This window comes from Ambystoma mexicanum, chromosome 1q, assembly GCF_040938575.1.
Source record: "Ambystoma mexicanum isolate Mex_15411 chromosome 1q, UKY_AmexF1_1, whole genome shotgun sequence".
Taxonomy (NCBI): domain Eukaryota; kingdom Metazoa; phylum Chordata; class Amphibia; order Caudata; family Ambystomatidae; genus Ambystoma; species Ambystoma mexicanum.
In genome coordinates, this window is record NC_090922.1 from 652,408,688 (window position 1) to 652,423,745 (window position 15,058).

The window sequence follows — 15,058 nt, forward strand, 5'->3', positions numbered from 1 at the left end:
TGAACATTTATTTTTTATAACGCGCTTAATGCCCGAGTTGGGATTCGAACCTCTGTTGCTGGGTGTGGTCCTTCTTCCAGCATGTTGCCCCTGTGCTATCCTCCGTTCACAATCTACACTTGTCCCCATCCATCGTTGGTCTTGTCAATTGTATTTCATTGTCTCGGGGGATCGCTCAGGGACAACACGTGTGCCTTGGAAGCAAGACAACCAAGGTTCGATCCCTGGTCCACCCTTAGAAACCTATGGTTATCAAGCCATTATACATAACTCATCATGGTTGCACATTTATAGATGAAGCATAGATGCAGGCGGATCTTTATTGAAGTATTAATCGTAGAACCAATGATTAACCTAACCTTTGTGTTAACCATTGATGGGTGGATGGGATTGAATATTCAGAGAACAACTGAAAAGAAAACGGAACTGTAACCTAGCAGTACACTAATTTAGATAAATGAACTGGTGGAAGCTGTTTTTAATAAATACGTCTTCACAAGTATTAGCAGACGTCAGCGGTGAATGCCACAGCTGCTTCAATATTGTGGCACGTCAATGCCACCTACTTTCGAATGCCCAGTTACATGCGGAAACACTTACAGTGGATTACACATTCAAATGTGTCCACACTCCATGGACTGAATAGAAACAGGTACAATACACTTTGTTTGCCAAACGTTCAATGGATTCACAAATGTAGGGAGAGGTAAAGCAGTTCTATTTGATCATTATTACCTAAATCAGAGGGTCTACTTTATTTAGACATTTGATTAAAAGGCATGTTTGTCAATTATTTTATTTCATTTGTCAATTATTTTTCTTGCGTCCTTAAGGTGAAACTGTTGCTTACGATTTATCATTGTATGTATGATTTTTTTCTGAACTACTATGTATGTTATCCACATTTAAATGTATTTTATTATGAATATTTAGTAATCATTTTTAACCCCTTTATGAAAAAGTTATTTCTTACTGAATTCTATAAATAATTGTTTATAGATTTTTCTCAAGTGGAACATTTTCCATTGTTGCTCTGCACCTCTGAAGCATTGCATTGGACTGGCTATTAACATGTATGAAGCCTGCCACACCTCAAATCGTTCATGCATTCACAGCTGGCTTCCTCGAATGTTCACGGTATCAGGGCCAATGTTACAGGAGCACCTCCTTGAAGTCCAATGTACTCGGGTCTTGCATTAGTAGTTCCTCCTGCCAGTGGCTATACTGTTCATGGTCTCCAACAAACTAAATGCACTTGGCCTGGGTTTTTAATATGGGTCTCTATGGGTGGTCCTTGAGGAAGGTCTGTTTCGGCCATCAAATGCATATACTTGTAGATCAGACATTTTTCACAAGGTCTTAACTTTTTGTGATTTCCCATTGCTACATCCTGCCGATAACATATTCTTGGTTTCCTAAAAGGTTGTTCTCGGCAACACAGTCAATTACTTTTTTAATTATCTTGGCTAAGAAAAAGAAGGCTGTGAAGGGTCTCAACGTGTTGAGAATACATCATTGTAAGACTACGGCAACAACTCAATTGATAGATCTACGACGATACCTCTTTTCCTTAAACCATTGTATAGACTCAAACAGATTACTTTACACAAATTAAAATAAAGGTTTACACTCTACCAGAGAGGGACCAGAATGGTGAGTAAAACAACTCTACTCGGGCCACACCTCCTAAAATAGTTGACAGGGTGACAAGTCTGAGACAAGTATACATAGATGAGAGCATCATTTTTACATATTGTGTGGGCACACCCGAAAGCCCTTCCCGGGGCCTGTTTTGTTTGCAAAATATACAGAAAATGTTACCCTGCACTTTTATGTTTACTGTGGACCCCAGAAGATGTTGACCTGGCAGGATCTACCCTTCTCATGAAAGCACTAATCTTAAGAGGCAGGGAATTACAAAAAACATATTGGTTAGCTTCCGGGCACACTGCAGTTTTAATCGTTTTTTAGAATCTTTTTAGCTAAAAAGAGGTTTATTAAGTCGTTGCACTTTTATGGTGTTAACCGAGTAATATGTACCATATAGGGTTTAACTTGTATTTATGGATATTGACTACAATTAATGTCATTTTGTGCTCGTGTGTTCTCTTTTCTTAATCGTTTTCTGAATTGGATTGACTTGTAGGACTATGCATACAAGTATCCGAAATAAAGCTCTTTTGACTTGACTTGACATTTTAAAAAACTCTAGGATTCAAGTAGAGCTCAAGTCGTCAATACACATAGCAACAACTGAGTATCTGTGTTATGCAATGTTTCAGTATACAGCAAGCAAGCAGTTACCATGCGATACATGTTATTTGGTTAACACTACCATATCAATCTTGAATATTCTGCTTGAAGACTCACAATCGAGGAAATGCCATTTGCACGTCATGTTGCTATGTTTCAATTGCTCTAAAATTCAAAACTATTTAAACATCATTTCCTGAAGGATGTCTTGAGGAAGAACAGAAGTAATCACGCCTTTTGAAGAAAAGCAAGTGATACAACATAATATAAGTCATTTAAAAATAATATTCTAACAGATCACCAACTGGTAAAAGATCGAATCTGATTAGAAAGTCAGAACGTGGCTGCAAGTCTTTCCAACACTTACATACAGTTATGATTCCTTTATGCCAGTCAGTCGAGCAGGAACCATTTATAGATGTATGATGTTCAACACAGAAGGGAATTGTGACAAGCTAGATATTTTGTGAGGAATTGTTAATTATTCAAAATTACAGTGAGCTTTAAGATGAGGCAATGTAATGTGTGTCTCGAGATGGAAAGAAGTAGACATGTGATGCAAGTGATTTACAGATTAAGTCATATTTTGAAAAAAGCAAATGCACTGAAACAACATTTCGTTCATGAAAACGATAACTGGGAGCCTTGACAAATACACACGAATCAACCATCATAAATACATTAAAGTCAGTTTATAATCTAAAGAAATAGTGGTAACTTACGAGCAGTGGTTGCAGGTGGAGGTACTATCATTGAAGTCTGCCCTAAAAATAACATGCAAACACTTATTAGTAAACTCAAACGTATGTTTGTTTATTGACATTATTTATTGACATTTAAAGTATGTGTTGCATTAGAAACTGTGTATGATGTCATTAGAATGTCATTGCCACCTTGTGCTTCTGATCAGTTTTATTTGCAGACTTTTCAAGCACATGACTTTTGCTAAAGATGATATGCACAATACAATATTTTCCCAATAACAACTCTTGAGCTCAGGTCCTGAACTGTATTCCCCTTCTCTTGCCAAATCGAGGAGCAGTGAAATCCCGACCCTATTTTGCATCATGGCAATGGATAACTCAAACATGTTTGTACAGAACATGAGGTGTTTAACCACCTAGCGGTGGTGCACGTGGTTTTTCACATTCTGTGCAGGACTGATCTGTTGTAGGGTATGGAGTCAGCCAGGTCGTTGTGGCATATGCTATAGTTCCAAGTGCTGCAGTTCAAATATTTGTCTTCCCTTCAGGTCCCTTTAGTTGCCCCCCCCCCCACCCCACCTTTAACCATTCCAGGAATTTAGCAAAGAAATGACTATGGCAGGGACATATCTGATTGCTTTGGGATGTTGAATACTCACGTTTGGATCATTCTTTTAAAGCAAAGACCCAGTATGGACCCTCACAACCTCCAGGAAATATCCCACAGTATGCCATGTGACAAAGCAATGACTGATTGGTGATATCTTCATGCTGGTTTGCTTAACTGGTTTACACTGCCAGAGAATAGTCCACGTCATGTCATAAATTGATCATACAGCCTCCTCCACTTCACCCAACCCAGTGATAATGCGTTTGCGCCTACCCCTCGATACTCCAGGGACTGACACCAGGGATGCCTTACCCCGCTCCCCTAGAAGCCAGCATGCTATCCCTATATCTAACCATAGAAGACACCCCTCTGACCTCTCCCATTAAACTTTACTCCCACAGGAAGGCCCCAGTCACCACCTCACACCCCTCCACTCCACCCATCACAGATTCCACACCCCTTCTGACACCTCATAACAAGGAATCCACACTGCTTCCTTCACTCTCGCACCCTCCATCTTCCAACACCAACTTCCTAAAGACCCACACCTCTCAATCCCTCTTCCCAGAAACCCCTAATATACAGCCAGAACCTCTTAACACCACCAGGAGCAGAGACTTTGGGCCCACCTGTAGTACCCGTCACCTCCCAACAACCACCACACCCTGCATCCCCTTAAGCTCCTCTGCCTCATACCACCACCAACCTTGGGAACCCACCGAGTGGACATCAACCTCATCCCTCAACCACCCCCACACCTATCCCACCTCTGCAATGCCCACTGGTAGCAGCCACCTGTCCCCTCCTAGTCCCCCCTCCATCCCCCTCTCCTCACAGCAATCACCCATCTTAGCAAAGGATAATAATGCATCCTTATTAACGCCAGATCTGTTGCTAATAATCACTGCAACATATACAACTTAATATCTTCTGAAGGCCCCGACTTCTTGTTCATCAAAGAAACCTGGTTCTCATAGGACTTCCGGCTCATTGCACACATCGCCTTTCCCCTGGGCTATACCCTTATCATGCACAACAGAAAGATCAGGACAGGTGGAATTGCCATGCTCTACAAATCCAGACTCACCATCTCACACTCCGAGGAAACATGCAGACTGCAAATCTCTCCTAGTGAATTTTCTCATCACTCCCACTCTTACTCACATCTTCTTACTTATATACAGACATCCTAGTTATAACAGAAATGTTGCTGATACCCTCAGTCCCTCACCATGATTGGGGATTACAACATATGGTTCGATTTCCTGCATAACCCCATGACATGACCAATCCTGACCAACCTGGAAGCCCTCCACATGACTCAACTGGTATTGGGCACCATACACACTGCCGGCCCTACGCTAGATGCGATCTTCTGCTGCTCCAAACTGATCTCCATGGTCCCACCGACCTCTAATCTGGACAGTCCATGCAACCATCTTCTTCACTCTCTCAACAGCCATCCCTGGACTATCCCTGCAACTTCTACCCGCTTACAACTATAGAATAAGGTCAAAGTAACACAAGTCTTGACTGGCTCCCTGCTTGAATCCCTACCGTCCTTCCCACTTCAGGCGAGTCAGCCCATGATCAGTCTTTTTGACCAATGGCTCTCTACTTCTTTCAGACCACTCACTCCTTTCCGATCCTCCTCTACAAGACAAGGCCCCAACCCCAGATTGTTCACCCCCTCCCTCTAACCACACCCTGGAATGGAGATGGTGGGATGACCCTCACATCAAAATCGAATGGCTTGCACTCAACAGATCAAAGCCTACATGGCATAAATTCAGAAGGCCAAAAACTCCTTCTGAAAGAGAATCTCCAACACTCTGAACACCAGCAGGGAACTCCAAAAGATTATTTTAGAATACAATGCACTTCTTTGCACTTCCTCCATCACACTGCACTCCCATGCACTCTGTGACATTCTCACTGACCACTTCCACAACATAGTCATGGAAAGAAAACCTACAATAAGCACTAAATTGGCAGTGTTCCCACCCTGCTCCCTTGAACCCAAGTCTGGTGAGCACACCCACCAATCACTGTTTTCCTCCTCTCTCATCCTGAAATCCTGAAGCTACTAGCTAAAAGTCAACCCTCAGGATCTCTGGGAGAGCCTTGCCCACCTTCCCTCCTAAAAGACATCCTTTCCTCAACCTGTGCCAGCAGCATCACTGGATCCACCATGAACAAATCCCTCACTTCATGCACATTCCCAGCAGTTTAAGACTTCCCACATGAAACCCCTACTCAAAAAACCCTCCCTTGACCCACTTATACCAGCCATCTACAGACCTATCTCTAACAACTGTGTCATAGTCAAACTAAATGACCGAACAGCCTACTCCCAGCTATGCCTTTTCACCAAATGTAACCTCCATGTTGACCTCGCACAGTCCAGATTCAGACCTGTAAGAGGAACTGAATTTTCCTTAGTCTACATCTGGGACGACCTCAAAAGAACTGCATACTCAAAAAGTTATGCCTCATCTATTCTCCTTAGCCTCTCAGCTGCCTTTGACACCATCAACCACCACACCCTTACGGACAGTCTCCACTCACTCACCATTGGGGATGCTGTGCTAAGTGGATATCCTCCTTTCTCGCGAACAGATCCCAAATTACACAGATAACTACCTTCTTCTCGACTCCACACCCCGTAACCACTGCAGTGCCTCTCTATCAGCCCTACTCTTTAACCTCTACCTGAGCAGCCTCCCTGCTCTTAACTAATCACACCGCCTCTCTTACTACAACTATGCAGATAATGCCCACATCATCTTCAAGATCACAAAAGGCACCGTCTAACAGCCCCCAACCTCACCTCATGCCTCCCAGAAATTGAGCACTGGATGACGACCAACTACCTCCTTCTCAACCCGGGAAAAACTGAAATCATAATCTGCAGGAAGACCACCTTATTCCCTCAAAGCCCCCCTTAGCCACCCTCCTTAGGCCCCCCACCCGCTGCCTCCAACACAATTAAGAACCTTGGATGCACCATAGATGCAGACCTGACCCCATCGCATCACATCAACTCTGTATCAAAATCATGTTATCTACACCTATGCATTCTCCGATGCATAATCCCCTTCCTCTCCTACCCTCACAGAGGGGTTGCAATCATGCCCATGATCTTCTCACAGAGATTATACCAACTCCTTACACCTGGGCACCCCTGAATCCCGACTCAGAAAACTACAAGGAGTCCAAAGCACTGACGCCAGTCTCCTCCTAACCCTAGGCCCTAGAGAGCACATCATACACATCCTGTGGGTGACAGTCAACCTTCAAGGCTATGTGCATCACCCACTGTGCTCTGCACAACACACGCCAAGAAGCTCACCCATTTCAGACCCAACATAAAACTGAGTTCAGGCTCCGCTCTCCTCCTGGTCATACCTGTCACAAAATCGACCAGAGTAGGGGGATCCTCTTTTTATGTCCAAGCAACCACTAGGTGGAACTCCATCCCTCTTAACATCCGCCACACAGAAGATTGCCTTGCCTTCCGGAAGTCTTTACTAACCTAACCTGGCTCACGGGTGTATTAGACCCCAAGACAGGTAGACGGGGCATCAATGAGTCACATGAGGATACTCAAGAAAGCAACGACCATGAACAGAAAGTACTCCTGGAGACTGGCATGACAGGACCGGCAATTGTCAATGAAACAAGTAATTAGCCATGGCTGTTTCACACTTTATCATCATGGAAGATAGATGTATCCCTCTGAAGAAATGTCCACCCACCCACACACATGTGCAATCATCTGCCACCTGAATACATATATTACAACACCTCTACCATTAGATGCAGCTAAGTCTCAGGATCAAAATGTGGTCTAGCTGGACATCTGATCAGTCTCCCAGATTTGCATACTCTCCGAACAGCCTCCACAGCACTAATCCACAAACCAGCTCTACATTGGCTGCTAGCAGGGACGTAGCCACCCCTACCTACCTTTGCACTGGCTAAAATGCACACATACATTCTAGGCTCCTCTGACCAAACTCTCATACCTCAGACTTCTGTTCTCCAAGGGCGCTCACCTACAGCACTTTGTGGCAGTACCAATGGAACTAGGCACTATACAAATGTCATATTACATTACATTACACAATCTTAACATGTGACAGAGGTATATTCTGAACAATTGGGAATCAATCATAGTTTCTTCGATACATTCAGACATGAATTTATTAATAAGATAAGGGTTTCCAGATTTGCAGGATCACACCAAATTCAGGCATATGCGACATAAGTTTGTGAGATAAAATTTGATTGACATATTAAATTCATATAATTTGTTAATTATTTATGAATATTAATATATCATGTTTGTTCTCGTTCTGTAGGGGCAACTCTCACAGTGTCGTACAACTTGTTTTTTCTCTAACCCACAACAGTGGAACATTTGAGAGAAAACTATTTGTAACCACTAAATAATGTGATTTAAATGGTCAGCTGTATTCCTTTTGAACTCTGCATGGGAAACCTTTGTCAGCATAATGAATCATTGGAGCTCTCAGAGGCCCTTAGTCAAGCCAATGATTAATATGAGAGGCTGACAGGTCCTTTTGCTTGATTTTCCATTAAGTCTAGAGTGAATTGTAAGGGCAGACAGAATTCAGAGCTGACATTTTATATGCATCATCTAGCCTTTGAAGCTCCAGTTCTAAAACCTAGACCTGCCCACCATGTGACTAACTCAGCTTTGTATCAACTTGGATTATCACATTTTGGGTCTAATGGAAAATGTTTCAATGCATTTTTAGAAGTATTTATCTTCAAACAAACTCATGTGGGTGGGGCAGGCCATTCATCAGATATATTGAGCATGGGATTCCTTTGAAGTGCTGGGCCCAATATATTTTTTGAGGAAAGATAAGTTGGTCTGTTTTTCACCAGATGGCTGAGCAAAATCCCTGGGATCCCAAACCTCTCTTCTTTCTGTGCATCCCATGCACATTGAATTGAGATTTACATTGCATTAGATTCACTGAAAAACTAACAAAGACAAGTGTTGGCTAAGCCATAATTGGAACTGCCATATGGTGATTAAGTCTAAACCGGAATGTATTCCCTGTATAATTTCTAAGAGCAACTCATGTAATTATGGGCATGTGTTACATTTAATGTAAGCTTCTCTCATTTGATAGCTCAATCATAATGAATTATTTGGCATATATTCTTGAAATGGTAGTACTTTACGTCAATTGTATTACTGTTGCAAAAGCTATTTTAGCATTCAACAGTATTGCACATGCTTCAAATGAAATACATGGCAAAATAAAAACACACCTTGTCAATTCTGAAATAGATTCATCTTTTTAGTAAAAATAAGATTTGGAGGAGTCATTATCTTCTTTCAAAACCAAAGCTGTGCATCATTGGCTAACACCTGGCATTTTGGTTTATATAGTGACAGCTGAATACATTGGCTGGTGTGTTTTTTAAACAAGAAATGTTAGTTTGGCACTGACGCCATTGACCAACTATACTGTGTAGCAATGGTCTCTCGAAGATAAGGTACCCACTGGAACCAGGTTGCACGCATCACTTGATCCACACTCCGCAATGATCCACATCTGCTAAGATAATATTTTTTGCAAACACTAAGTAGATTGGTGTGATTCATAGCATCAGCAAAGTTTAACAAGGGGGTTGTGGCCATGTACATCATTCTTGTTGAGTATGTGGTTGATGGAACACCGCAGTCATACTCTTATTACATCTAGAAACATGAATATGCCGAAGCAAATCTAATGGCAGTAATTGCCCGGTGGTATAACCCGTCCTATTAATGTTGGTTATTGAATGAAGGAAGTTTTTGGCTTCTGCATTCTGTGACACAGGACTGGGAGCAGGGTGGCCAGAGCACACCCACAGCAAGCAGGAGCAGCTTGTATTGAGATGACCGTAACTGCAGGCAAGCCAAGGACTAGGAGGTCCATTTGCCCTCCGGAAGGCTCAACATAGATACCGCTAACATTTGTCTTTAGTGCCCATCCCCCAAAATAAATACATTGAACAAGAATGTTTAGATTCATGAATATGCTTGTTGGCAGATCATAAACATGATCATGGATTGTAAAGGACAATCAATCAGGAGTACATTACTGGGGATTCTGATAATGTTTGAAGGAGTAAGAAAGTGTATTACAAAGGAACACTAATCGATTTTTATGATTCAGGTTTATGTGTCTCCTATGCTCCCAAACCCTCAAAAACCTTTGTATTTATTTGCTCTTTTGGTATTGGTGTATATATATATTTATTTATTGTAAATCACTAATTTTTGTTTCAACCTTTAGATTGTGTCATTGTTGTATGTACTTGTCACTATTTATTGCATTATTAAATGTTGACAAACTCCAGACACTTTTTTATGTTTTCTTACTTGTGACTTGTTTTGAGCACACCATAGTTCTAGATGAATTTAATTGAATATTGACAGTCAATTATGCTGTTCAGAGTGTAGATCCCCTTTCTTTTTGTTCAATATGAAATAAGTCTGGCTCTTTTTATATACTTGACAGCCTTGTACAGGTGATGGAGGAACAGGAAATGGTTTTATGGCTTTCTTGCATTTCCCCCCACACTCCATACCTTTTGTAGGCAATGGTGTAATATGATGTCTATAGATAGTGTTGGTCTGCATTTCATAGGTCCATATTTCTTGTTTTTAGGGTTTGATAAAGTAAATTATGTTCTGGTGCACCACACATTCAGCTCAGGGGTGTAGAAAAACTACACCATATAAAACACAGAGATGCCCCAATGCCCATGTTTTATTAGTCACAATGTGTTTTAATACTTTAGATTGCATTGATGTTGTATTGCAGCATTTCTCCACCAGCTTATTTTTGTCAATGTTCTCATTTTTAGTTTTATAGGTGAGCATTCATTCTAGAACTTTGAAACAGTCTTCTGATCATTACTTTTTGATATGAGTTTTGAAGTTTCTAGATTATTCCTTCTCCCTTAGGTTGATTTATATTCTTGTGCTAGGTTTTTCTATATGGGAAGCTGCCTTCACAGGAACCTTCTAATATCATAATTATTTTGTTTGTTTCATGAGAATTGCTTTTATTCCTTCGAGCTGGAAAGTTTGTACAAGAATGTAATTCACCGATACCTTCAGGATTGTCTACATAACATTTTACATGTTCATTATAATTTCTCATTTCTTGCCCCCTTTTTTGCCTTTGGGTTCTTTTCTTAGTCTTTGAGGAATTTTCGTTTTGTTCCCTTCATTTTCTTGTCCTTTTTTGTACTACCTCTGCTTGTTGACAGGTAAAGGAGCATAAACCAGTTAGTTGCTGCTCATTTTCATGTATGCTTTCAGGAAGAGAGCCGTTAGTCACATTACATATAGATGAGAGTGAGGGTGCAGAAGTAAGGCTCTGAGACAATGATGGCATATATTTGGGCAGAAACCTTTATTATTTGAAAGGGAGTCAAGAAAATGCCTCTCTGTCTCTAAAACTAAGAGGGGTTTCCATGCCTCTAAGAAAACTAAGGAAATTGTCAGGATGTCCAAATTATAATGCATGTCCCGGTCGTATCTCCAAAAGCCTCCTTCTGTCCTTAACACTAACAATTTAAACCAACTGTGCAATTATGATCTCTTCCTAAAGTAAAGTATTCTTTGTAGATCCAACCAACAAAATCGTTCTCAGTCTCTCCGGTATTCACAATTGGCAAAAATAATGTTCAAAACTGTAGCACTCCTGAGTTAGGTTTGTAATCCTTTCCCCCTACATTTCCTTTCATAGTGTTTCTTTTTGGGGACTCCGAGGCCTGTACTTACCCGTACAAATGTCAATAGGCAGTTCACAAGAATGTACTATTTATGTTTATCCTATTTACCCCACCAACTTGGTACACTCCTTTTACCAAGCGTAAGATTTGGTTCAGTTAATATTCTTCACTTATTTTGGGTGCAGGCGGCAGACTCGCAATTTTCAAATCAACTTTGTGTTCTCTCCTGCAAACCTTTCATCCTTTCATGGACTGTCCCTCTTTGGGTGTGAGTCCCAAGGTTCGTAATATTCACAGTTGCTTGGTCCACTCTCCTGGCAAGCAATACTCCCAATCTGGACTTCCTCTCTTTGGGTGCAGGTCCCAGACTCGCTTTATTCAGATTGGCTTTGATTCAGTTTTTCATATGGGTGCATATCCCACTTTGTTCGCAGGGTCACAGACCCTTTCTTGCACCGGATTCTACCTTCACCCCCTTGCACCCTTGGACCTCCTGCACCACTTGTGTAACTCAAGTACCCGTTTGCTTCCCTCTGGAAGTTACTTGCATTTCCTGAGCAGCTGCACCTTCTTAGGAGGCTGTCGTCGCTTTATCGCAGTCGGCAGTGGCTTTCCTAACATCTTCTTCCCGGGGGTGCGGCCTCTCTTCTGGGTGCTTTGCCCGTGCTATGGATTTCAGGGATTCCACATCCGTGAACAGTTCTTGCTTCTGGGACCATGTTCCCGTTCTACTCTATTATTATTATTGTATTTACTGAGTGCAGACCTAGCTTTGAGAAGCAATGGATCGCTTTTCTGTGGTAACAACAGAACAGATATACAGTGGGAGATAGGATACATAGGGACACAGAGGAGGGGTACAGCTGTGCCGGGTGATGGGGAGGAGAGGAGAAGGATGGACAGCATCTAGCGAGTCAGGTGGGGCGAGGCGGCGACATGATGGCCTAGGTCTCAGCTTCCCTCCAGCTGACTCTCACCCTTTTTGCCCTTGCACTGTCACAATCCATGCCCCTCACCCCCTCAGGTATAACAGCCCCCTGGCAGCAGTGGGGCTAAAGCTCTTCACACTGGCCCCAAGGGCCTTAAAACTCCATCAGAAACATACATGGAGTCAGTCCTGGTGCCAGTTTTGGACCTTAATCCAACATGGAGGCCTATTACACAGCTCCGTTCTTTAGAACCAAGCCATGCAGTCTAGTGTTTTGGGTGTGGCTGGGCCTGGAACTACTTGGCCTGGAACTACTTTACCTGGGCTATTTAAACCACACCCAAACAGCAGAATACGCTTCACGTTATTCTGCACTCCTGCAGCATAACGCTCACCGTGTCCAGCTCCTGCTCATCTGCTTCTCCGGCGGCCTGATCCTGAAGCCCTAGATCCGGATTCCATTAATCAGACCATCCACCTTATGGCGATTTTGCGATTTGCAAAAAAAAACAAAAAAAAAAAATAAAATAAATTGCAAAATTTGCCATTTCCCACAATTGCCGCTATAAATCATTAAATGAGCGCAAAAAAGACACGTTAGCTTAGTGTGTCTTTTTTTGCGCTCATTTAATGATTTAGAGCGAACACAGCTGGCTGCTGATTGCAGCAGCTTGAGGGTTAACACCTCGGCTCTGCGTTGCAGGCCCAGGATTGGGGGAGGGTCACGCAGGCCTGGGAGATGCACAGCATTTGGCTGTGACCCCAGGCACCTCCAAGGCTCATTGAGTGCCCGAGCTGACAGTTGGTGAAGCTAGTCAGGTAAGCACTGGCCTGTCCACTCATCTGCCCCCAACTCAGAGCACCCAAAGAGGCCACTGGACTGTTTTCATTCCCGGCGCTCGACAGGAAAGTAAATTACTTTTCTGTCGAGCGCCGGAAAAGAAATCAAACTTAATGCTTCCTGACGCTCGTCTACAATTGGTATCATGCAGCCCAGCCTCGAGGCTGGGCTGCATGATACCAATTGAAGACTCTTGTAGCTGTATTAATTTCAAATTTCTTTGCAATTGGTATCATGGGCTGCATGATACCAATTGTAAAGCAATTTGAAAACGAATACAGCTACGAGCGTTTGTATCATGCAGCCCAGCCTTGAATCAAGGCTGGGCTGCATGATGCCAATTGAAGACTCTCGTAGCTGTATTCGTTTCAAATTTGAAACGAATACAGCTACGAGCGTTTGTATCATGCAGCCCAGCCTTGAATCAAGGCTGGGCTGTATGACACCAATTACGCACAAAATTGGGTGTTAAAATTTATGAAAGGCAAATGCCATTCGTCCTGTGCAATTTTGGTGGTTATGCAAAGCCAAATGATGTATGCATATTTCACCTTGATATGCTAATTTCTGATGACATCACATGCCATTGCATTTGTTAATGAGTTCCCTCCCCCACTTTAATGTGTAGGACTTGACCCCTGGTAGTGTTGTGATGTTTCATTTCTGTTTGTGGGTGTGTTTAGTCACCATGTGTGGGTGGCATAACCAAGGAATTATGACCACCCAAGAGAGTTCATTGTTTGGCTAGGTATTATGGGCTTGCAGTTACTGCCACTGCATTGCCTCTGTGTCTTGGCCTCATGGATTCCTTCCATGGAGAAGTGTAGAGTTGTTCCCCCTCTCTCCCGGGGTCATAGGACAAGCGAAAAGCAAACCTATGGGCTGCAACCAGGGTTACACTTTTGAATTCAAGCCTATCTGTTTATTTGCTTTCCACTTGTCTGCTGGAAGTAGTGGCACAGCACCATTTCCTTAGAGCTCATCAGGCTGTATCCCCCGTCCCCCACCACAATCCAAAATGTTAGGCTGTGGTGACTCGACCTGGCTGTCCTACAGAGCGCAGCCAGACAGAACACATTTTGTTCCTCACTAACAAAAGCCTTGCAATTACTTGGTTTTAGGCTAAAAAAGATGTTAAATGATATATTTTTCAACGTTAGAAAATGCCGCAAAAAACGCAGTTGGGTGCCGCAATTTTTTTCTTTTTTGTGCCGCAATATTTTCCATTTCATGCCGCAATTTTCTGGAGAGTCTGATTAATAACCTGGAAGAACAAGAACAGCTTTAGGGAGCAAGAACACTTACCTGTGAAATAACCGGTCTTGAATCCATCCTGCGCTTCGCTTACCTCGCCCATCTCCCGAGTTCGCCGCAACCTGCAAAGGTAGTGAAACAAAGACAGCATTAATAACAATTCTTACCTGGGCAAGCAGTGAGTCCTGGCAGCACCCTGCGCTTCTCTTACCTCGCCCATCTCCGGGTTTCACCACAACCTGCAAGGGAGAAGGAACAAGGTCTGCATTAACAAATCACTTAACTGGGCAAGCAGCGCATTGATTGCTCATCACTCCGGAAGATCACCGCAACCTGTACAAAGAGAAGAGAACACAGGTTAGCAATTAACACCAATAAACAGCGCAGCGCTCTGCGCATCAATAACTCACTGTGGTCTTCACCATTGGCGTGGTAACTCCAAGATCGCAACCTTCCCTGTGAAAACAAAAAGAGACATTGTTAGGGAGCAGCGTAGTGGAGCAAGACGCTGAGAAGACGGAAAAAACGGAGGGAAAGAAAGAGACTGAATAAAGACGGAAAGGAAATTATAACTCACCTGGAAGACAGCAAGCAGAGTCGGAGTCACAGCCGGTCTGGACCCGACATAAGGCCACACAGACCAGTGAAGCAACTAAGTCCACGGAACGACCGCACCAACCACGCGCCCCTGCACA

General features: G+C 42.8%; 1 protein-coding gene across 7 annotated transcripts in view; it reads right to left on the reverse strand.

Moving 5' to 3' along the window:
• The window catches only part of PTPRC (protein tyrosine phosphatase receptor type C), an 846,024-nt gene that overhangs the window by 627,195 nt on the left and 203,771 nt on the right, over positions 1–15,058 (reverse strand). For all 7 annotated transcript variants that reach the window (XM_069641238.1, XM_069641237.1, XM_069641234.1 and 4 more), the window contains exon 3: positions 2,976–3,017. In XM_069641238.1, coding sequence (XP_069497339.1) covers positions 2,976–3,017 — 42 coding nt within the window. The remainder of the gene's footprint in view (positions 1–2,975; positions 3,018–15,058) is intronic.